Here is a 23403-nt window from a genome sequence, read left to right on the forward strand (position 1 = left end):
TCTTAGGTTTCAACTATGGAAAGGAAACTTCTCCGGTCTAATTGGGTGTAGCTGACCCAAAAATCTCTTCACAAATCTCAGCAGAATTATATTGCTTTAATGAAGAGTTTGTCAAGAATGAGTCGAGTTTAATTATAAACTGCACGACATCAATAATAAGGGTATAAAAGGACAGCGCTGCTGAGGATACTGCTATGTGACGATTGGTATATTTAAAAAATTAAATAATGAATAATTTTGATCACAGCATTGAGCAAATTAGTCAAAAACAGATATAAAAAAATTGTTTCAAAAATATCACAAAAAACTACCAAAATTTATAACTCCAAAAAGACATTTTGTGTTCAGCAGTGTTAAACGTGTCTAGTAAAAAACAGACAGTGTTTAGTAATACAAATAGTTAATATGTGATCGGGTATTTCAGGCCCTTCACGATCATTACAATCACCTTGCAGACACCTAAAGCGGCAGCTACGGCAGTGAGGACAACTCCATAAATAGCATACGCCGCTGGCGAGGCAGCATCATAGTGATTGGACAGTATGCCTGCAAACGCTACTAGCAAAACAATGTACTGGCTGAAACAATAGCGGAGATATTTGTCAAAGACGAAAGTTTCGAGAACAAACCAACCAATAAGCTCGAGAGTGATGAGAGCCAAGACCACCCAAGAACAGACATCAGGATCTACGTTTGCTCGATACTGCAGAACGAGACCGAAGTTGAGGAGGGAGGCGAGAGTTACCCATGTGCCATAAAAGGCGACACCGTTCAGAGGAAGAAGTCTAGTTAGCCAGATTTCTTTACCACAACCATTAGCGGTGAGGTAAGGGGCTGAATCGTGAAGATATTTGCAGAGCAGCACTCCACAGATGTACAGGGTCACTGTGATGAAACACAGGAACACAAAAGCGAGCTCAAGAATCTCTCTATCAAAGATAAATATCCAACAGGTATTGAATGCGCCATTAAAGATGTATACAATGTAGAAACTGTAGTGGATGTGCCCTGGTTGACGGTACAATGGGATGCCCTCAGGGCTCTTACGACAGATTAGAGTCAGACTGTAGATACAGTGGATAACCTGCCAGCTGTAAATAAAACTCCAGATAGAGAAGGTCCAACCTGCGGGTGTTAGACTGGTGAAGTACTTGTCAGAGACTGCCTCCGTCTGGCTCAGGTACAAATCTGCAAAATACAGAATTATTTTGCTTTATTTAGTGAAAAAAAGTTACTGCCTTCGAGCTGCTCTTCATTATAATAACAAATCTGTTTGATATGACAGAATTCTGCCTAGGGGAAGGTCAAAGGTAGTGGAACTAAAAGTCTATGTACTAGATGATAGCCTACTGGAAGATGTTACTTTATAAATCAAGTAATCATTCTGGTTGTAGCCCCTTTTTTCCTAAGTTAACATTTAAGTTCACTAATAATATTCCTAACAATAGTTGGTATGAGAAAACAACTTCAAATTGGTTTCTTGTAGTCACAAAATTCTCAGAATATATAGTTACAATTCAAATCATAGCTACCTCCGGGGATGATGGGACCAACAGCAGAGAGTGCATTAAAAACTATGGTGATTAGCAGCATAGGAATTGTAGCTATGATTAAAACTGGAGTCCATTTTGGATTTCGAAAGTCAACTGATTTTGTGTTCTCGGCGTCCATGATAAGAGAAAGTGAGCGGATGATACGGTATCTAAAAGCAGAAAAGTTGTAAACAATCTAGAGCAACAGATTACTCAGCAGATGAATGTAACAAGCTGGACAGAACTAATGAAGAAGACCAAACCATGAGAGGATACAAATACTTAGTTTGGCTACGAGAAGGTTGTGTGTTTGTATAACCTGTTATTGGCAATTATTAACAAAATTATGTTGTTCGTCACACGCCAAAACAAAAATGATAAAATAGAAATCAGGAAATATTGAGTGAGTTGAACAAAAATGCTCTAAAGTTGATAATCTAATAGTATTGCAGGAGTCAGGATAGTGAATTGTAGGTTGTAGTAACAAAAAGTTCATAAACTGAAACATAAGATAGTGGTTGTAGTACGTTGGTGTTAAAGTATAGAAAATGATGTTTATCATATGTGTGGAAGGATAAACACAAGTATTCTGGGCAAAGTTTTAAAAAATGTAACACAAATACAGAAATGTGCAAGTTGGGGATAAGGCAATATGTTCAAAGATTCATGAAATCAACAAGATGAAATACTTAAATAAGCAGAAATTAACAAAGCTGAAGCGAAGAGAGCAAGAGTCTTCTTTCATAAAGAGAAGTTGTGAAAAATACTGCTAAGCTACATTTGCTCTCCTACCTTCACATTCGATAGCAGATAGTGATTCCGTTAGCAGCAGACAGTGGATGAGGTAATGCAACAATTTAGAAAGCTGCAGGAGTACGAGTCAAGGACTCAATCACTCAATTGAGGCACCAGAGTACCAGAACAACTCGGTTAATGCACTGTATTCTCAAGGTATGCTAATACGCCTGAGTGAGCTCTTTATAATCAGTGTTCCAGTTTTTGATTTGTATTTCAGTTGTATAAGAATTCGATTTGTTTTACACAATGCATAAGGCTTATGATAAAGTAAACTGAATGCAAATGCACTCAGCCAATATTGTTTGATTGTAAAGCGTAAAAATCATATCAACTGATCAGCAGTGGAAAAAAGCGAAGCTGTTGTAGAGCGAACAATAGTCAAATTTCTGTTTACAATGGTCTGCTGGACCTGATGGACGGTGGCCTAGAAATGGCTGGACGGAGAGAACGGTCAATGACCTTGTTATCTGGTCAAAGAACTCATAAAGTGATTCTAGCGCTTTCTTGAAATTAAAAGCTATATTTTTGTGATGCTTGTTAGATCCCTAGCTAGTAGCTTTAGAGCCAGTGTCCAAAGAGTGATGGTATGTCAAAGATTTATGTTGGTGATTTATGGAAATGGTTCAAATACAGTAGTGGTTTGTCTATTCCTTGACCCATTTCCATAAATCATAGTCTACCAAGATATTATCTTCTAGTGAGAAGCGTCGTGAAAACTGAGCTAATTGATACACTATGCGTACAGGTTTACATAATTTCTAACCTTTAGTAAACTCTAACTAACCGGATGTACAAAAGTTTCATAAAATGGAAAATAGTAAATTTGTTTCACTATTATCTTAAATTGTGTCTTTTAGAATAGGCTGGGTTTTACAGAGTGCCCATCAAACTGTCAAGTTACTGCTAATCAATTGATCTACGACAAACCAAAATGCAGGTCGTTGATCCAGGCTCAAGATGTAGGTCATAGATAAAGGGCGTAGATGCTGGTGAGAGATCATTGACTTAAATACTCTAAGGTTCACTCTCAACTTTCATCCTCAAGGGCTCGACGAAAAAAAGCATGTTTTAGGGTGTTTTTTGGTGGCCAGACACTCTACAGTATTTCATAAAAAATGGTATGTTTTTTTAGCTTGGTGCAGTGGATAGGGACCAAACCTGTCTCATTGAGTTCCACACAGTGGAAAAGGGTATTCATGAGCCAAAAAATGGACAATTAGTCTGAGGTGATGAAGTGATAAGGGGTAGTTTTTTATTAATGTGTAAGTAAGTGGACAGGGTGCATTTTATAACATCTCAGACTAGCCCTTGGGGATGAATAGAAGAGAGTGAAACCCCTGGGTTTAAATAGTCATCGTCTGTTACTGAATGCGGAAAATATTCTCTGTGCAGAATTATTAACCCAACAGCTCAGTACGCCTGCTCTCATATTTTTGACTTGATGCAACACTCTTTAGCATAATGAAGAGGTTGTTAATATATATAAAGTATTAAAGTTATCTTTTATACAGCTTTAGTGCTGCCTGTGCAACCTAAGCTGGAAGGTGCAGCAGAATTATGGTGCTAAGTATGTAGATCAAATGCTGCCGTGTTAAATAAGCCTATGATTAGCTTTTATATTGTGGCGAATATACTTGATACTTAATATTATAATAAAGTAATAGAGAGTCAACTGGCGAGATTACTGAGCATATGGTAGACATTAAAATTCATGCTTTTTTGTAGAAATTTTTGTTAGTTTTGGAGGAACTTCATGCAAAACTTAAAAGAAATATTACTGTACTGAAGCAGAACACACAGATTTAAACAAGTGCCACACATCTGCAAAGATAAGCCCTTCTCCGTGTCTTTGATCATATATCCTACTTCATGAGAAACAAAAAATGAAGGTCCAAAACATTTCCAACAGTAAAGTTACTGCGATGTTTCGCATAAGAGGTTTTGTACATATAATTGCATTTGGGGAATAAGTAGTACATAGTCAAAGTACATAGTAGTACATAGTAGTACATAGTCATAGTACATAGTAGTACATAGTCAAATGTAAAAAGCATACCATTTCACTGTTTTGAGAAGCACACATTTTTTTTAAATATTTTAGTGCATTTACGAAAAATGTAGTCATGCATACAGAAGTCACGTGATTCACTGTTGTAGGTGCATGATGGATACTCACCTTTCAAGAGTCGCTGCAAATCCTGGTCCTCCACACTAATCTTAACTTGCTGGGAAGAAATGTAGCGTCTCAACACTGTGGAAGCATAACTGCTATTAACTCTTTCTCTTTTATGCAATTTGCTTTTGTATTTCGAATATGAGTGTTTTTACTGCGCTTATATATTGGACAATGGTACGCAAGGGGTCTAGCTACATTCCTTTCACACCTATAGATCAGACTCACTAGTATGTTATTGCCCTGCCTAAGGAAATTGAAATGATGGTTTTTTAGCCCCTTTCACAATCAAGGTCTCACACACTTGATCAGAAAAAGTTGAAATATTGTCTTGACAACTTGGCGGTGTATTGACAGAGTATGTAGACAAATATTCAAGCGCTTCAGTTATCATTGTATGTATACTTAACAATCAGAACTTACGGTAATTCAACTTTACATAATTGTTTAGGAGTTGTGCACTTTTAGTGTTTTACCAGCCTTCTGTTCTACTGTACCCAGAGTACTATCAATAACCGTTTATCCATAACAATAGATACCGACTATACAACACAATACTGTCTAGTTATTACATAGGCAAACCGCTTAAACTAAGTTTGGAAGACTTAGAAATAACAATGCTTTAAAATTTAAAGCTTTGAAATGAGGATATGCACCTTTACACCTTCATCACTGCTGACCTTTGATTCAACAGGTCACAGCATGGGAAGATATCAAATTCAGCTCACTAAACTCCATTACCAATGTAGGTACAACTCAAACTAAACCCAGAAGAAGAAGCCTTACAATTAACATTTACGCCAGTGTTATTAGCAACAAGAACTGACGGCTATGCTCGTGTCTTTGTCTCACCAAAGAATTGGTAATGCATTAATTACTAGGAATATCAACTCAAAAGTGAACAGATTTGGTGCCACATACAAGGCTGCTGGGACACAGCTGTAGCTTGACAAGGCTCGTGCTCACCATCACACACAAAAATGCTTGTCTACTCGTGTAGCATTTTATTAATAGGAAATATTATTATGAACACAATGATATCTCTTTATTAGCTGCTCTATTGCTGGTGAATAGAAAGTAGCAATGTTTACCTCTCTATTATTTTAGCATTGCTTTATGTAATGCCTGTTTATGACTTTGTTTCTGCCATAGCAACTCATAGACATGCTCACTGAAGCTAGCCTATATTGGGATCACTCTATGAATTTTATGATCAACCAGTAAATACTTTGACCGAGTCTCGATATTACTATATTTATTCCTTAATCGTTAATTTACACACTGAATATTCCCTTTTATTCCTTTGTACTCCACATTCTCTGAACTTCAACTATCAAACCTAGAGCGTGCTTCAGATCCACATATCAGTATGTTAGAAGGAACAGCTCTACACTAACGGGTGAGAAAATATAAAAAAACTGACATTCATACTTAGTGTTCGAGAGTAATAATAATAATAATTTGGGAGTATAACAAAATAATCAATATAGTCGACTAAAAAACATTGGGTGAGCTGCTATAAACCATATATTATCAAATAATTTCATATTATATTATAATTTATACATTTAAACAGAATATTTAGAATGGAGCGCAGTGACAGGAATTATCAGAAAGCAGAGCGACCAGCTAAATGTTGCTCAGTAACAAATGGGAAGCTAAGTCTTCTATCTACAGCTCAAGCCTGTACAATACCGCTGAAAGTAAAAGATTCAGTGATGACACCGCAGTGAGAAAAGAATGTCTTCAATATAACATATTTTTGTAAAAATATATATAGAGCCATGACAGTCTGAAGTTTCAAAAACAATTTAAAAAACATGTGAGTCTAAAAACAGGAAGGCTTGAGGCTAACTGGAATGCACCAATGAATATCCTAACAATTGGTTGACAAGTTGAAGACGAAGAGGAGACGACTTGCCATACTTATGTACTAGAGCATCAATGTCTATGTTGGCTTCCTTCAGGAGCCGCATGGCTCCTATCACCCTGTCCTCGGACGAACTAAAGATATAAACAAGATAGTGGTAATATTTTTTCTACGAGTAGGGCTACCCTCAACACCCAGCATGCTAGTATCAACCTCAAAATCCACATAATAATCCGGAAGTTATGGACTTCATTCGAAATCACTCTTAACCAACCAACTCATTACATGCAGAAAGCTGAACAGATGAACAAAATAATGCATTTGTGATGTGGAAACACCATCCCATTTGCTCCCCGTTCCTCATGTCCAAGAACTGGTCAACCTTTTAATTTACCAATGTCAACGACCACAAATTTATATCATAAATATTACTTTAATTTTTTTGTTATAATAATATTAGTATATTTTACAGTTTAAAAAAAATTATAATTTATTGTAATTAACAAATACTCATTGATGACCAAATACAAATAAAAAGATGTGTACTAATAACATAGTAATATGATCATACACCATAGCTCATTGTTATATGCCCAGCTATTGGCTGCTACCCAGTGAGGGACAACAACTCCAAAATAAGAAATACCTACCTCAACATGCAAAGTTGAGAATACAAGAGGAGACGAGGCTTATCTAGCTTGACTTGTGCGGACCGGTCAACTATATCTAAGAGTGCATCAACCAGCTGTAAAACATAGTATCCTTACATAATGTTAAAATTCCTGAAGAACACTTCTTATATCCTTCAAGAGTTTCATTACAAGTATTTACACACAGGTTAGGTACAAGCTAAAAGCAAAATATACTCACAGAAGTAGGAGCTGACCCTGTAGACATACACTCTTTGTATTTGCATCCCACCATGAGTAAACTGTTCACCTGGTAAAATAATATAGCAAAGTTTAGTGCTGTACAAGATCACCCTATCGGTTAATGGTTGCAGGTAGCTGATCTTGCAGTGGTTTGTGTAGACAAAAAGCCACATACATAGTGACAAGTGAACCAACCCAACTGATTTAACCAAACTTGTGTAAGACCTAAGAGATGCAAGATAGAAATATATTAAATTCACACAATGATAGAGGTATCGCTACTCACAATGGACGCTGGATCAAGCTGCCATATTAGATATAAATATAGAGTGGCCAATGGTGTTAGGCTTGTCTTTGCATTAGACGTCGTAAATAACAACCTCCAATGGTCAAGCTCTGTAATATACGTTGAAAAACTTATTTCAAAACTAACTGCTGGTCGATTTGATGGATCCAGCTAATGTGAGCGATAACATAAGCCATTCTAGAAGACTCTCATGAAAAATATACAAGAAATATGCTTGCACAGATATCTACCAATAGCAGTTGTTTGCCTAAAAACCAGCTGAGCCTCTAGTATCAGAAACAATTTTTCTTTGTTTTTGGTTTTAGAGGTTGAGCCACAAAAAATACACCTCCTTCATTAGAAACCATGACTAGCTTGATAAGGAGGTGACAAACCTGCAGTTGGATCAGCCATTATGAGGAAGCGATTAAAAGCATTCAGACAGGTGAGCTTGACTGTGTCTGCATAATGAGTTAGAGTAGCAAGCACCTGCTGAATGGTGTCACTGGTGACAGAAGCCAATGTATTTATCACTTCTTCTACAGTCACAGACTACAAAAACAAACCTGATGGGAGAAACTGATCACATAGCAAATGATGTGGTGATAACATGGATGGAAACATCATGATTGAAGACTACAAAAAACTTATAGTAAAAACAGAGTAAAGACGAAATAAACACATAGTTATAATTCAAGTGGCTGCATGGGACGAATTTACTTTATCTAAAAAAAAAAGATTGTACAGCAATAGCTCGTTACTTCGCTGTTCAGCTTTCGCAGCTTCGGTACTTTGCCGGTTAACAATACTAATTTAATAAAAAAACTATATACATGAACCTTTCTCATACTCTGGCCCAGTGAGATCCCTCTGCAAACATCATTATGATAGCAGTCGCTGCGGTTGGCTGTTTTTCTTGTTACAATTTCTAAAGCGTGCGAATGCAAAGCACTTGAAAGACCCTTTATCATGCCTTTTATATACCATCGACCATCAAAATTGTCTGATGAACTTAATAATAAGAGCAAAATGATTCAAGAAAAAGTGACTTTATTAGATACCGGTATGAGTTTGTTAGTTTCTATTTCGCAGATTTTTGCTTATCGCAGGAGTTGTCTTATCTTAGGAGTTGTCGGTCTCAATTAACCTGGAAATGTGAAGAATTACTGTACAATCAACCAGATGGAGTGCATAACGAAACACTTTCAATGCAAACTCAGCATGCAATTACAGCAGACTAATAGAGATGAATAAACGAATTTGATAGCCAAATTAAACAGTTAGCTACAAGGCCAAGGCAATCGTATTGTTAAAGTATCATGGACCTGACTGGAGATTTAAACAGTTCCACACATGCAGTTTTATCAACTGTGGACTGGTGACTCCAACTACCCAGGAGTAGTTGAGAGATATTAAAGGAATCCAAGGCTATATGCAGTTATTGTATTATACAAAATTTTATAATTAAATTCAGTAAGAACTAACCACTGAAAAGTGAGAAGATTCCTTCAATTTTACCATCTTCTCTTCATGCTCCTCAAATACATTCGCTGCAAGAATTGAATTCGAATTAACAGTAGGCATAGTAACAACAGAGCTTAGCCATGTGATGCCAGGAATTTCTGGCGATGGCTGGTATCGCATAACATCTGCATACATGGCTAGAAACGTGTGCAGATGTTGAGTGGTTCCAGCAAGAGCTGGGGATATGTGCAGGAGTTTTGTGATATCAGCAATGGTTGGATGTGTGTAGATGTTGAGTGGTTCCAGCAAGAGCTGGGGATGTGTGCAGGTGTTATGTGATACCAGCAATGGTTGGATGTGTGCAGATGTTGAGTGGTTCCAGCAAGAGCTGGGGATGTGTGCAGGAGTTCTGTGATACCAGCAATGGTTGGATGTGTGCAGATGTTGAGTGGTTCCAGCAAGAGCTGGGGATATGTGCAGGAGTTATGTGATACCAGCAATGGTTGGATGTGTCCAGATGTTGAGTGGTTCCAGCAAGAGCTGGGGATATGTGCAGGAGTTATGTGATACCAGCAATGGTTGAATGTGTGCAGATGTTGAGTGGTTCTTGCAAGAGCTGGGGATATTTGCAGGAGTTATCTGATACCAACAATCGTTGGAAGTGTGCAGATGTTTATTACTAAATAGATTTACAAAACCAGAAAATGTTTGAAGTGAGAGTAAACGTTTGATAAGGACCCAAAGAGTATCGCATACGTAAATCTAGATGTATAAAGCTCAATGTGATATAGTTTTAGCATTGTTTCCGCTTTCTCACTTCAAATCCGCGCTGGATTTGAACCCAAAACCTCCAGCTCTGCAGACAGGCATTTATTCAATACACCGCACTGTCCATACGCATACTTATTACACCTGCCAATCTTTCATGGCTTCACGCTTTACACTTCAGCTAGCGTTGTAACTCATACCAAAAAAGATATGCGCCCATACATGAAGGAAAATGCTTGAACTCACATGGTCAACAAGACTATTGTAATCAGTATTGAGCTGTAGTAGGCACTGCCGCCGGTGAGTATGAATTACACAAAAATAAACACAGTACCCAGAAACAAACAAACAATTTCATCTAAAAGTTAGAATGGTAAATGTTGTATATGTTGATTAAAAGTAAATTTTCTATGTAAAAACTTTTTTATTACTTGTGCAATGCTAAGCATTCAGCTAGTACAGCATAGAGGGAAAACTTGGCAGTCATAAAGTATAAGAGTCATAGACTCGTGTAAGTAACATGCATCAAACAGAAACAATGAGAGAGGAAATCGGAGAAGAGGGAAGATAAAGTAGAGAAGAGGGAGATTAGAGATGGGAAAGAAGGGAAGGGAGAGGAGAGACGGACAAGACGAGAAGGGAGTGGAGAGAATGGAGAAAAAGAAAGGGGAGAAGGGAGAGAAGAGAAGGGAGAGAAGAGAAGGGAGAGGCAGGAGAGGAGAGATAGGAGAGGAGAGAAAGGAGAGGTGGGAGAAGAGAGAGAGGAAGACGAGAGAGGAGGAAGAGATAGGAGGAAGAGAGAGGAGGAAGATAGAGGAGGAAGGGAGAGGAGGAAGGGAGAGGAGGATGAAAGAGGAGGAAGGGAGAGGAGGGAGAGGAGGAAGGGAGAGGAGGGAGAGGAAAAAGGGAGAGAAGGACAGGAGAAAAGGATAGGAGAGGAGGGAAGGGAAAAGAGGGAAGGGAAAAGAGGGAAGGGAAAAGAGGGAAGGGAAAAGAGGGAAGGGAAAAGAGGGAAGGGAAAAGAGGGAAGGGAAAAGAGGGAAGGGAAAAGAGGGAAGGGAAAAGAGGGAAGGGAAAAGAGGGAAGGGAAAAGAGGGAAGGGAAAAGAGGGAAGGGAAAAGAGGGAAGGGAAAAGAGGGAAGGGAAAAGAGGGAAGGGAAAGGGGGGAAGGGAAAAGAGGGAAGGGAAAGGGGGGAAGGGAAAAGAGGGAAGGGAAAGGGGGGAAGGGAAAAGAGGGAAGGGAAAAAAGGAAAGGGAGATGAGGAAGGGAGAGGAGGAAAGGGAGATGAGGAAGGGAGAGGAGGAAGGGAGATGAGAAAGGGACAGGAGGAAGGGAGAGAAAGAAGGGAGAGAAGGATCTATGCAAATGCAGTTCTTTAGACACAAAGCTTAACCAAATTGAGTGTCAGAGAGATGGAATATATAGACGCGGTAGCATAAAAATGCAAAGACAAAATCATCAAATACATAGAGGTATACAGAGCAAGTAGAGAGTATCTGAAAGATAAAAAATATCTGAATAATCTACAGCGAGTTTAGCTGCCAAGTCATTATTTTTATACCATGCCATAACCATATTTACATAAAAATCTGAGTTTTGGCTCAAAATAACTAACAGCTTTGAATGAACAGTATACTATCTATTTAATGATGCAGTAAAAATTTGATATAAAAGGCTACAACTTTCGGTGAAAAATCAAATCTGAAAATTAGCCTAGGAAGATCAGCAGCCAATCGCAAATATCCGTAATCGGATCAAAATCTGTCATTTGGTTGTGACCCACATAAACACAGATTATCACAGACTGAGTATTCATGGGATAGAGAGCACAAGATAACAAAGATTGAATATTGTAGACATACCCATAAGAGAATTAAATGGAGTTGGGTCAGGGTCAAGTTGCTCCAGACTTTGTGGAATGAGATGAGGGCTATAGCACACCTACAAAGAGATGAAACTAAACACTCGCCGTGAAGATAAAACACAATCACTTAAGGTTGCTTGGCAAGAGCACAGAGATGCAGATTGGTGGAATGAGTGTATTGTGACAGTCCTACAGAATGGAGTGTCATCTGGCAACTTCTTAGCTCATCCAGACATACTCCAGACAGCTCATTCAGACAGTAATACCTCACATTTCCGGGTTATTTGAGACTGGTGCCTTGAAAGGTGAAAATCCCCGAAATATAAAGTAATAAACTCATTTCTAATCAACTAATAAAGTCACTTTGTCATTAATCATAATCATTTTCCTTTTTTCTTAGATTTAATAGACAGTTTAGAGGGTCGGGGGTAATTAAGAGGCATGATAAAATGTGTCACAAGCAATTCACACTTTTACACTTCATAAAACCTAGCAGGAAAAGGGAAGCGCGACGACTAACATCACAACGATGCTTGCGGAGTCAACTATACTTGACAACTGCTATCTCATTAGGAAAGAGTACGAGAGAGATTTGCGATTCAGTTTTTTAATTTTATTAATTTTCTTTAATGAATTTAACTGTTCAATGAATATTTTTACATTGAAAAGTACTGAAGCCGCGAAAGCTGAGCCAGTGAGTAGTGAAGGATTACTATACTTCATCTTCTGAAGTTTCTCAGGCTACAGTACTGTATTCAGAGCATACGTAAGTATTTAACAATACCATTAGTCAAGGTAGAGCAACTCCGTGGTTAGAGGAGATTTCAACCGAACATCTACAAGTTGATGTTGACTAGTAACAAATAGAAAAGTACATATACAGTGTATATATATATATATACACTGTATATATATACACTGTATATATATATATATACACTGTATATATATACACTGTATATATATATATACACTGTGTATATATATACACTGTATATATATACACTGTGTATATATATATACACTGTATATATATACACTGTATATATATACACTGTATATATATATACAGTGTGTATATATATACATGTATATATACTGTATATATATATACAGTATATATATATACATGTATATATATATATAAATTGTTTCCTCACCCCGGTTAACCCGTATGGGTGGTAGTTTCTGCTCTAACTCGGGTCTCTTACCAGAGACCTGGGAGTTTGAGCACTTGCCTCAAGATCTTAGCTGTTCCCAATAGGGCACTTTTCTGCAACTCACCCGAGTTGATTGCTGTTGGTATCTGGGCAAGCCACATTTTATGTGCCGGTGTTATTGGTATATATATATATATATATATATATATATATTTATATATATATATATATATGAGCATAAAGAGTAGTAAACTCGATCAGAGGGACCAGGGTGGTCAACCCTAAAATAGGAGGCCTAGCAAAGCTACCTGAGAAAATATAGCCTGTAGCTCTTCATTCACTGCTTCCATTGATGTAGGAGTGGTTGACTCGACTTTCTCATGATGCGTCACAATCTTAGTATTTGCATCTGGAAGAGACATCAACTACAAAGAAAAAAACAGTTAACAGTTGCTAAACTTATAGGTAGTCAGGGAGAGCTGGCTGATAGCAGGAGATATGTATAGTATATAAAATACTTTGAACTGACCTTGTGGAGAGAGTGAACAAACAGATCCTCTGATAGCAACAGAACATCTTTTCCATTGCCTGTCTTTTCACCATAGCACCTGTCTACGACTGTCAGCTCAATGGATGGAGTGAGTTTATAGAGAGAGTTGGAAGTAAGACTAGCATAATGTATGCTAGAGAGCTGAACCCAGACTAGCATCCCATCTAGCAGCTGTGCTTGCTGAAGTACTAACCCTGGTGGTAGCTTGAGCTCCAGTAAAGCAAATGTGTTAGTGTGATGGCACCACTGCCACACTTCCCCTCCTACAGCTACAGCTACTAGATTCTCACCGTTTGACACAACAGACTCGATAAATGCATCTTCCCTCTGTAACATCAAATAAAAATGATATTCCTGGCACTACTTTTACGAAACAGAGAAGCACAAGAATGTGGACAATTAAAATTTTTGACAGTTATTTGACCACATTTAATTTATAGCGTAAAGCCATGATTTAATCAACCCTAAGATAAGACAATCTATAAAAGTTTTATTTTATTTGAGATTCAATTTAATTGAGGTGATTCAAATGATAGAAAGCTTTGAAAGAAATATGCTGCTAGTCAATAGCCAATATGAACCTGCATATGAAGACCAAAACCACATATTCATCATTAAGTCAACTCAACAAGTTTTTGTTACCTCTTCAGAAGCATTTAGTGCAGCAGAAATAGGTAACGACACATCAGCGAATTGAACAGAGGCTAACAAATGATCCTGTGTGGCTATGACACCGCATAACAAGTGGCTGAAGATAACTTTACTGGGTGTCAAAGAAATCACCAGACATTTCAGTTTATCCATTCTGAAAAAGAGCAAGAGAAACCATATTATAACAGATGATTGAGTGGTTAGTAGCACAATTGCAAGATAAACAAGACGTGTGTATCATTTCACACACCAATCATTTAGCACAATGTATAGTCGGTTCAATCTGTGGAATAAGAGAAGTTATCTCTATTAATTGTAAAACTTGTGTCTCCTGTTCTTGCTAAGCTAATTTCCAAACTAATAGAATTTAGAGGGCTAAGACAATTGTAGCATCTCACCATCTCACCATAACACAAACTTGTTACTCTCAATAATAACCCTCAACTACATGACTGAAAACCACCCAACCTTTACAGATAAAGACAAACAAAAGTTGCAGCAAATCCGCGATTGTCAGTTACATGTATCGATTTGGGCCAATTTTATTTAATGCTGATCTGCATGTAGTCCACAATGCAAGAGAACTCCCAGGTTGATTTTTTTAGAGTTTATTGAGTAAGATTGATTTTATAGAGTTCTCCTCTCCTTTAAAACGTTTTAGGTTTATTAATAACTATATTTATATTATGAAGCTCACAGCTTCCGCTCAATAAAATATCAATCAACCAACTTCCTGCAAAATTCTGCACATTTTTACTGATGCAGATCACCGTATTGAGGCATCGTATTGCTTTTAAGAAAGTACAAGATTTTTAAATACTGCATTTCCTCTCTTGCTGTGATGAGAAAAGCAATGATAACAATGACTCTGAAATTCTTAGGTAAGAACCTCACTGTTTTGATCATTCTCCTCGAACTTATAAAAGCATTCCGATCTTACCTACTACGACAGACCAAGCCCAGAAGTCTAACCAAAATTTGAACTGAGTCATCACTTCATCTTTAACTTTCAAAGTATCGGTCCAGATCAATACGTGGAACTCCAGAGTATGCATGACTCCCAGTCTTCCCAGTTTTGTAGTTCATGCCTGGATTAGTATACTCCCTATACTATGCCACTAGCAACTACTACTCACCTAGGAATGCACAGTATTGTCGAGGTACCCATGCTGAACAGGTCACAAGGAAAGCAGTCAGTGAGCAAGCTAACAGCGGAAAAGACTGTCACCTGAATAGTCTGTGACTCGGGACCAGCAACTGTAAACAAATGGATAAGAAGGGACATTATGAGCTAGCAAATATGGTGACAGGAACTAGTGCAATACAATAAGTTTAGCAATTCTAATATGGGTTTCCTAGCCAACAAGACAAGATATAGCTACTAACTCCTGCATGATCTCAAGGTTATAGTTTGACATGCTGCCAATCAAAAGCTGACTACAGATTTTTCTTACACAACGAATTAATGATTAGCGAATATCTAAGTAAAACAAGATAATACCATATCTCACTATTTAATTCCTCTAAGTGACCAACCTATAATTACAGGGAGGGCATGCATGGAGAAAGCTGTGTTTTAGCTCTCAGGTTAAAATAGAGCAAAGTTTTTTTCTATTGCTTTTTACCAAGTGCTTGCGCTCAGTTTGTGCAACCCAGTTTTCTCTACATGCATTCACTTCCCATATATATTTACCCTTGTACAAACATTAAAAAAATTAATAGAGTGCCGCTATTATATACATTTTTAGCCAGGATGACAGAGTATGATTGAGGACTGAGTACTACACCAGCCTGCAGTGTTCAAGTAGCACAGGCAAGCTGATAAGCACCTGACTGTACGGAATACTGTGTAGAGTTGATGGTGCACTTGGAGGGAGAAGCTTCCATACAGGATTGCCAATAGATTCGATCATTGAGACAAATAGCCGTACCAGAGAGTTTGGTAGGTGGTGTAGAGAGTTGAAGGACATTTATTTCACTCCACTGTGATTCTAATTGGCTGTGATGGTAAATGTGAGCGCTCCCATTGGCTGTCAACTTATAACATAAAAATGTAGCTAATAGTAAACACATTGAATCAAAACAGAGAACTGCTAAAGATGAACTTACATAAAATTTTAGTGTATTCCATAAGTATTGGTATTTTTTTATCATTTGCGGATTGTTTTTGGTGTTTGAGGTCATCTGACTGCCAGGATGTTTCAAGATTAAAATCGACAAAACTTACCACAGTTGAAACACTCAAAAGAAAAATGTGTACGAAATGATGTCACTAGTTGCTATCATTGTTATAGCTGATATTAGCTATTGCGTTCAAGTGGCAGTGTTATGTGTCTCTATTCACCGGTCTCTTTGCAAATATGGACATAATGGCACATTTGCTTGATCTTGAAACATCCTGGCAGTCAATCACTTCAAACATCACAAACAATCGCAAATGATAAAAAATATTGATACTTTCTGATATAATCTACTAAAATTTTGTACACTCATCTCAAAAAATATACCGCTTTAACCAGTGTTGTATTGAATGTGCAATGGCTACATAAGGTCTCTGAAACACATTACAAAAGCTTTCACTAAATTACATTTATTTGAACTAAACGTTACTATAAAGCAAAGCTTGTGTTTGTCATCCCATGTGATGTCCTCCACTTCAGCACCAATGTCAAACAACTGGTAATCATCTTCTCCAGTCTGCTCTGTCTGTCAATGACAATATGTTTAGAATTATTGCTATATCCACAAAATAATAAAAATGTCTATAGACAGACAAAATACACATCAACCAAATACAATCGTGTAAATCACATTAAAATTACTACAATAGAACTAAATAGTGATTCGTTACTAAAGAGTAGCAAGGCACTGATCTACAGACCACAATTTAATAGCGTCTCAGTACTTCAATGTAGTAACAAACGTCTGCCATTTACAATCTTGGAGTTGTCCTCCCAAATCCTCCAACAAAGCTTTTACACAGCTTGATCGGGCAAAAGATTGTTACTAAATAATCAAGTTGACATGATTTTGAGGAGAAAGCCAACTCATATCACCTCCTTATTGAACTTGTTATATCTCCAACATTTCAAGCGTGTTTTCTCATCATTCGCGAGTATGAAAACGTGATGTTGAAAGTACCACATGACCAGCCTCCCTTACATCATTCACAAAGATGAACCAGGTCACGTCTCTGGCAGTAGTTTACATCCCAAATATGTTGGAAGCCTGAGACAAATGCAAAAATATCACAGTGATGTTAACGATGAAGAGAATGCTGGGTATACGTTGTGGTTGTCCCTGCTGTGATACGCATAAAGATGATTGCAAAAACTGAGAGCTCTAGTTTCATTAACTACATGTATGTGTAAACGCTTTGTCTACTACTTTAATGTCTTGTTACACTTTACTGTTCTAAAAAGATATCTCATGATACAAGTATGTAACAAATAGTAAAATTTGATTAGGTCTGTTTACAGATGATTGCATCAAAAAATGAAGTAAACTGATTTAAGTAGTCACTTAAATTATTTTTATATCACAAACAGTTTAGGCCTGTATTAATCACAGCAGATAGGTATCAGCTTTCTCGTATGATATGAGCAAGCAAAGTACGCCCGATGTTGTCATCGGTAGCCACAGTTACAGCACTATTCTGATGCCGTCCATCTTTCAGAAGTTTTACGACTCTGCTGACTATATCAATAAAACATTCATATTGGCTACTATCAAGATAATCATTCATGTGCCACTATAACTGTACATAGTTTTAAGTGTTTCGAGCTCTTTTTAGGCAGTGGCCGATTATTATTATTATGGACTAGAGTCAGCTTTACAGCTGTTAAAGAGAACAGAAAAAATTCAGTAAGCTTACGAAGGTGAATTCGGCATCCACATCAATATATGCCCAATATGTTGTAGTAGTTGTCTTCCCTCATTCACATATACACGTGTATTGTATCCGCATTATCACAGTAGGATTATATATTAGGTTATGTGGAAAAATATATCATTCACTCTTGCTTCCGGGCAGAACAACACGAGATTGTTAATGACTTAATAAGAAAATGTATCGAACGCATCCAGTCTAGTGGCCGTGCTAAATCAATCTTACTACATGGTGGCAGCGAGAGGAGGTCTTCAGCAATGTTATGGGAGACAGTGAGCATAGCGAAGAAGAAGATGCCGCTCCTGTGGTACATAAACATTACTCAATTCCAAGACTGAATCCACCGGACAAATTTGACTTCAGTGACCCAGGACAATGGACTAGGTGGAAAGCCAGATGGCTCAGGTATCGGGAGGCAAGTAGATTATGTGAGCAAAGGGACAGAGAACAGATTAACACCCTTGTTTACACTTTAGGCCCTCAAGCAGAAGATATCATCTTAGCCAAAGCTATCCCGGAGGATACACACAACAATCTAATTAATGCTTTCGATACATATTTTGGTGTTCGCACTAATACGATAGTAAAACGCGCGAAATTCAACAAGCTTGCTCAAGGCAACGATGGCATGGACGTATTTATCAATAAGCTGTATAGACAAGCTGAATATTGCAACTACGGTGCATTGAGAGAAGAACTCATCCGCGATAGATTGGTTGTTGGCGTTACTGATGATTCGCTGAGCAACAAACTACAATCAGAATTAGATTTGACTCTCAACACTGCTGTAGACATTTGCAGAAGATATGAATCAGCAAAGCAGGCACAGACGGTAGTGAGACCTGGCATTGAAGGTTCGTCGGCATCAGTAGACAGCGTTAAACATTTGAAAAACCATAGATCTATGAAAGCGATTGCCAAGAATGCTAGGCCCATAACGACTGGTGCTGCTAGTTATAACCCTAATCCAGCCAGTAAACCGAAAGCCTGTCACAGGTGTGGAAAAGGCTTCCACCTGAAATCATCATGCCCAGCTATCAAATCTGTATGTAACCACTGCCGGAAGATCGGACATTGGAAATCGGTATGCAGACAATTATCTAAGGTTTCAGAAGTTCAAATAGCTGAAAATATCTCGACACCACATTTCCTAGGTGAGGTCAAGCCGGTCAAAGTAGACAATCGCAGCTGGTCGGTGAGAATAAATATCACTTTCAACAACTGTCCCGAGGTCGTAAGTGTGTTCAAACTCGATACAGGTGCTGCTGTATCTGTATGCAGTGTAGATTCTTTCAGAGGTAACATTCATAAACTGTCTAAACCCGACAAGCAACTTGTAGGTCCCGGTAACACTCACTTACCTGTACTAGGTTATGCCAATGCTAAGATGCGCATTGACAACCGATACATTGTTGAGAAAGTTTATATAGTTTCTGATCAGAACACTAACCTGTTAAGCAAGGATGCCTGTATTTCTTTAGGATTGGTTACTTGTGATGTAAATCATGTATTCAATGTTAACACTGTTTCTGGTGATGTTGTAGGGAAACATGATTTTAAATCTGAATACCCTGTTTTTTGTGGTTTAGGCAAGCTCGCAGATCCATACACGATACAGATACGAGACGATGCGAAACCAGTAGCGTTGCATATCCCGTACGAAGTATCGATGCCCCGTTTGCGGATCGTAAAGAAGCAGCTGGACGATATGGAACGAAAAGAGGTAATTTCAAAGGTGACCGTACCTACAGACAGGTGTGCGGGTATGGTCCAGGTTCCGAAGGCAGACCAAAATCAGATCCGAATTTGTGCTGACCTTACAAATTTAAACAAGGCCGTACGGCGTGACACATATCCAAGTACGTCAGTCGATAGCTCACTTGCTAAGATATCAGGTGCAAAGTTTATGAGCAAGCTTGATGCAAACTCGGGCTATTATCAAATTCCGCTATCTGACGAATCCTGGCTACTCACGACATTCGTGACTCCTTTTGGGCGTTATTGCTACAATAGGGTTCCATTCGGGCTAGTCAGCGCCGGCGACATCTTTCAACGGTGTATATATAACATTCTTGAAGGTCTTGACGGTGTTGTCTGTCACATGGACGACTTATTAGTATACAGCTCTGTCAGCGAACAGGAGCATGATGATCGTGTCCGCAAAGTGCTCCAACGCCTGAGGGCGGCCGGCATGACACTTAATGCGGAGAAATGTTGCTTTAGCCAACGCTCCACGAAATTTTTAGGTCATTTGGTAGATGCAGAAGGCGTGAGACCCGATCCCGATCGTATCAGAGATATTCAAAATCTCGCTGATCCGACAAATATAACTGAACTACAATCACTCTTAGGTACCGTGAATCAGTTGGGAAAGTTCTCGCCACACATCACTGAATTGACGATACCACTTCGTGCTGTCCTCAAGTCGCCACATTGGGTCTGGGATGTTGCCCAAAAGCAAGCCATGTCTGACATTAAGTGTGAATTGTCGAAGGCTCCGTGTTTAGCATGGTACAGCATCGACAAACCAATAATCATAATGTGTGACGCTTCCAATCAGGGTCTAGGAGCAGTTTTGCTACAAGTGCAATCCAATGGCTCCCGAAGGCTAGTAGCATGTAAATCCCGATCTCTAACCGAAACTGAACAGCGTTGGTCACCTATAGAGAAAGAGGCACTAGGTATAGCGTGGTCATGTGCTAAGTTCGATAGGTACATTCTTGGCCATCAGGACGTGACAGTCGAAACTGATCACAAGCCACTAGTGCCCATATTTAATTCGGAGGCGGTAAACGATCTTACGATTCGCATTCAAAGACAAAGGTTACGTGCAATGAAGTACACTTTTGTGACTAAACACGTACCGGGAAAGTCGAATTATGTGGCAGATCTGCTTTCACGCCGACCAGTAGGTAGACCAGACGTCGAGAACAAGAAGCTCGCCGATGAAATTGAGGTGTACACTACATCGTCTCTATCGCAACTACCAGCGACGGACTGCAGGCTTAACGAGATTAAACACGCACAGCTGGAGGATACAACATGTAGGCAAATCAGGCAATACGTGCGACATGGTTGGCCATTTTACTTATCAAACTTGCAGACGAACCTGAAGCCATATTGGCAAGTTCAAGGAGATCTGAGTCTGGTGGACAATGTTCTCATGTATATGGACCGTTTGGTAATACCTCTTCCAATGCGCGCAGACATTCTTTCTAGATTGCATTGCGGCCATCAGGGCATCACAAAATGCAGAGAGAGAGCCCGCCAGTCAGTCTGGTGGCCAGGCATTTCTTCCGAGATTTCCGAAATGATTAAGTCATGTAGAACATGCCAAACATACTCTAGCAAAAAGACTGAACCGTTGCAACCGTCAATCTTCCCCGACCGCCCATGGCAGCGTGTAGCCACCGACATGTTTCATTGGCAAAACAAAGACTATGTACTAGTTATAGACTATTATTCTAGGTACATAGAAGTGATAAAGCTAGATCGAACCGATAGCGACTCCGTGATCAACGCACTGAAGTCCGTATTCGCTCGTCACGGTATTCCAGTCTGTCATATCTGACAATGGCCCGCAGTACACTAGCCAACAGTTCAAGAAGTTTGCTGAAGAATACAATTTCGTCAGCATAACCAGCTCACCGAGATTTCCACAAGCTAATGGGGAAGCAGAGCGTGCCGTGCGCACAGTTAAGAATCTGCTACACAAATCATCCGACCCGTATAGAGCGCTACTAGCGTATAGGAACACGCCCATACAGAACGGTTATTCTCCTGCCGAACTACTTATGGGACACCGTTTAAGATCGGACATACCCGTTGATCCGAAGTCACTCCTACTGAATCCTCCTGACATAGAGATAGTCAGGTCGAAAGAACAGGATTACAAATCCTGCATGAAGAGAAACTTCGACAGCGGCCACAGAGCAAAAGAGTTATCTCCGTCATCGAGGTGATGACGTGTACATTAGGGATCTCGACAGAGAAGGTGTTGTTACCAAAAACCTTCCAGGACGCTCGCATGAAGTACACACTCAAGGCGCGAACGGCAGCGTACGTCGCAATCGTCAAGCCCTCTGCCGATTATCACCGAACTATCAGGACACTGTCGAACCGAGCACTCTCCCACTAGTCGAGCGTGAGGCCGGATCCAACACTGCTGCAGTACGACAACCTATGTCAATTTCTGACAATCAGCCACCAGTACTATACCGCAGCACTCGCATACGTAGACCTGTAAAGCGCATGGATCTGTGAGCAACCGGAAATTCATTCGTTGCTAGGTCTTGTACATATTATACTCACTCTTGTTATTCTCAGTTTACGGCTTATATGTTTGCTCCGTTCAGCATAGTTTGTAATGCCTTTTTTCTGTATGCTCAATCCACATATGCCTTACCTACTTCTTATTTTGTATTAAGGGAGATGTTGTAGTAGTTGTCTTCCCTCGTTCACATATACACGTGGATTGTATCCGCATTATCACAGTAGGATTATATATTAGGTTATGTGGAAAAATATATCATTCACTCTTGCTTCCGGGCAGAACAACACGAGATTGTTAATGACTTAATAAGAAAATGTATCGAACGTATCCAGTCTAGTGGCCGTGCTAAATCAATCTTACTACACAATATGTTGATGTAATATATATCAACATATGTTGCTGCACACTGTTTCCATCCAATGTTCCTGCACAATGGATGAGTCACTATAAGCAAAGAGGTTTTGCGTGCAAATGGCAATTAACTAACTACACAGCCTATAACTGATTAAGACAAAGTTTCGTTAGGCTGATGCTCAAGAATAATTTAGTTCAAAAATAATGGTAACATTTTGCAAAATATCGTTGTTCATGGTTAAACTTAATGATTCTTCGATACTTATTGTAATAAGAGCTTTCACACAATCATAGCAATTATATAACAACTCTATTACTGAAGCATAGCAATGAGACGACTAATGCCAGATAAAAACTGTTTTATTGAAATGGCAGTACGTTCTTGCAAGGGCTAGTTTGAGTCCTAAGACCCACGTAATGAACAGTCGTAATTGACTGATGTATGTTGTGTCAATGTATAAAAACAAAACATGCATATTTCACTTCTGAGAAAACTATTTCATACTATTTATCATTAGCAGAGAACTGTTTTTAAAAAGAATCAATAATACTGAAGCAACCAGTAAAATAGCTTTCTGCTGAACTTAAAAATCACGAAATACTTATGAACAATTAAGGAGCTTAACGCCAAGAGCTTTCCAATAGTATCTGAGCACAAAACCTTGATAAGGTTGAAGTTTCACTACAAAATCGTTACAGGAGACTTAGTCGGATACTTATAAGTCATCGTTTTACAGTATATAACATCAAAAATAAATTAAAGGTCGAAAAAATGCATCGACAATGCCTTCTATACTCATGCGTCGAAATTAGTCTTATTCAATTGTAATCATGTGTTAGTTTATTGTAATATCAGAGCCGTATAGCTTCACGGAGTCCCGCGACAACGGAAGCGTAC

The 23403-nt window shown here is 38.7% G+C and overlaps 3 protein-coding genes across 4 annotated transcripts; 1 reads left to right on the forward strand and 2 right to left on the reverse strand.

The window, feature by feature from the left end:
- Positions 1–203: 203 nt before the first annotated feature.
- LOC137404522 (uncharacterized) lies at positions 204–2434 on the reverse strand. The gene is made up of 3 exons (XM_068090756.1): positions 2325–2434; positions 1533–1702; positions 204–1188 (listed from the first exon to the last, which is right to left on the reverse strand). Exons 2-3 carry the CDS (start codon positions 1669–1671, stop codon positions 401–403), a joined length of 927 nt encoding a protein of 308 aa, XP_067946857.1. The 5' UTR covers positions 1672–1702; positions 2325–2434; the 3' UTR covers positions 204–400.
- Positions 2435–5817: 3383 nt separating this feature from the next.
- On the reverse strand, positions 5818–23352 carry LOC137404093 (uncharacterized). 2 transcript variants are annotated; one of them, XM_068090250.1, is made up of 15 exons: positions 23167–23352; positions 17046–17217; positions 16600–16695; positions 15819–16026; positions 15126–15246; positions 13981–14143; positions 13318–13665; positions 13097–13213; positions 11627–11705; positions 9017–9081; positions 7927–8083; positions 7532–7641; positions 7244–7312; positions 7024–7118; positions 5818–6507 (listed from the first exon to the last, which is right to left on the reverse strand). In XM_068090250.1, exons 2-15 carry the CDS (start codon positions 17133–17135, stop codon positions 6354–6356), a joined length of 1872 nt encoding a protein of 623 aa, XP_067946351.1. In that variant the 5' UTR covers positions 17136–17217; positions 23167–23352; the 3' UTR covers positions 5818–6353. The 2 variants fall into 2 exon arrangements, with proteins under 2 accessions (XP_067946351.1, XP_067946357.1); XM_068090256.1 differs by lacking the exons at positions 17046–17217; positions 23167–23352 and having other exon boundaries at positions 5821–6507; positions 16595–16655.
- LOC137410633 (octapeptide-repeat protein T2-like) lies at positions 9343–11025 on the forward strand. The gene is made up of 2 exons (XM_068096086.1): positions 9343–9421; positions 10307–11025. Exons 1-2 carry the CDS (start codon positions 9343–9345, stop codon positions 11023–11025), a joined length of 798 nt encoding a protein of 265 aa, XP_067952187.1.
- Positions 23353–23403: the final 51 nt, after the last annotated feature.

The sequence above is a fragment of the Watersipora subatra genome, chromosome 1 (genome assembly GCF_963576615.1).
Source record: "Watersipora subatra chromosome 1, tzWatSuba1.1, whole genome shotgun sequence".
Lineage (NCBI taxonomy): Eukaryota > Metazoa > Bryozoa > Gymnolaemata > Cheilostomatida > Watersiporidae > Watersipora > Watersipora subatra.

Bases quoted from the DNA above. Each gene is read 5' to 3' on its own strand.
- LOC137404522 (XM_068090756.1), bottom strand. From the start codon at position 1,671: ATGGACGCCGAGAACACAAAATCAGTTGACTTTCGAAATCCAAAATGG. The intron at 1,189-1,532 runs GTAGCTATGATT...TGTATTTTGCAG, and splicing joins TGGTCCCATCATCCCCGGAG to ATTTGTACCTGAGCCAGACG.
- LOC137410633 (XM_068096086.1), top strand. From the start codon at position 9,343: ATGGTTGGATGTGTGCAGATGTTGAGTGGTTCCAGCAAGAGCTGGGGA. The intron at 9,422-10,306 runs GTTGGATGTGTG...AGAAACAATGAG, and splicing joins GTTCTGTGATACCAGCAATG to AGAGGAAATCGGAGAAGAGG.
- LOC137404093 (XM_068090250.1), bottom strand. From the start codon at position 17,135: ATGTGGTACTTTCAACATCACGTTTTCATACTCGCGAATGATGAGAAA. The intron at 15,247-15,818 runs GTGCTTATCAGC...ATTTGTTTACAG, and splicing joins ACAGTATTCCGTACAGTCAG to TTGCTGGTCCCGAGTCACAG. The intron at 7,313-7,531 runs GTGAGTAGCGAT...TTATTTTACCAG, and splicing joins AGCTTGATCCAGCGTCCATT to GTGAACAGTTTACTCATGGT.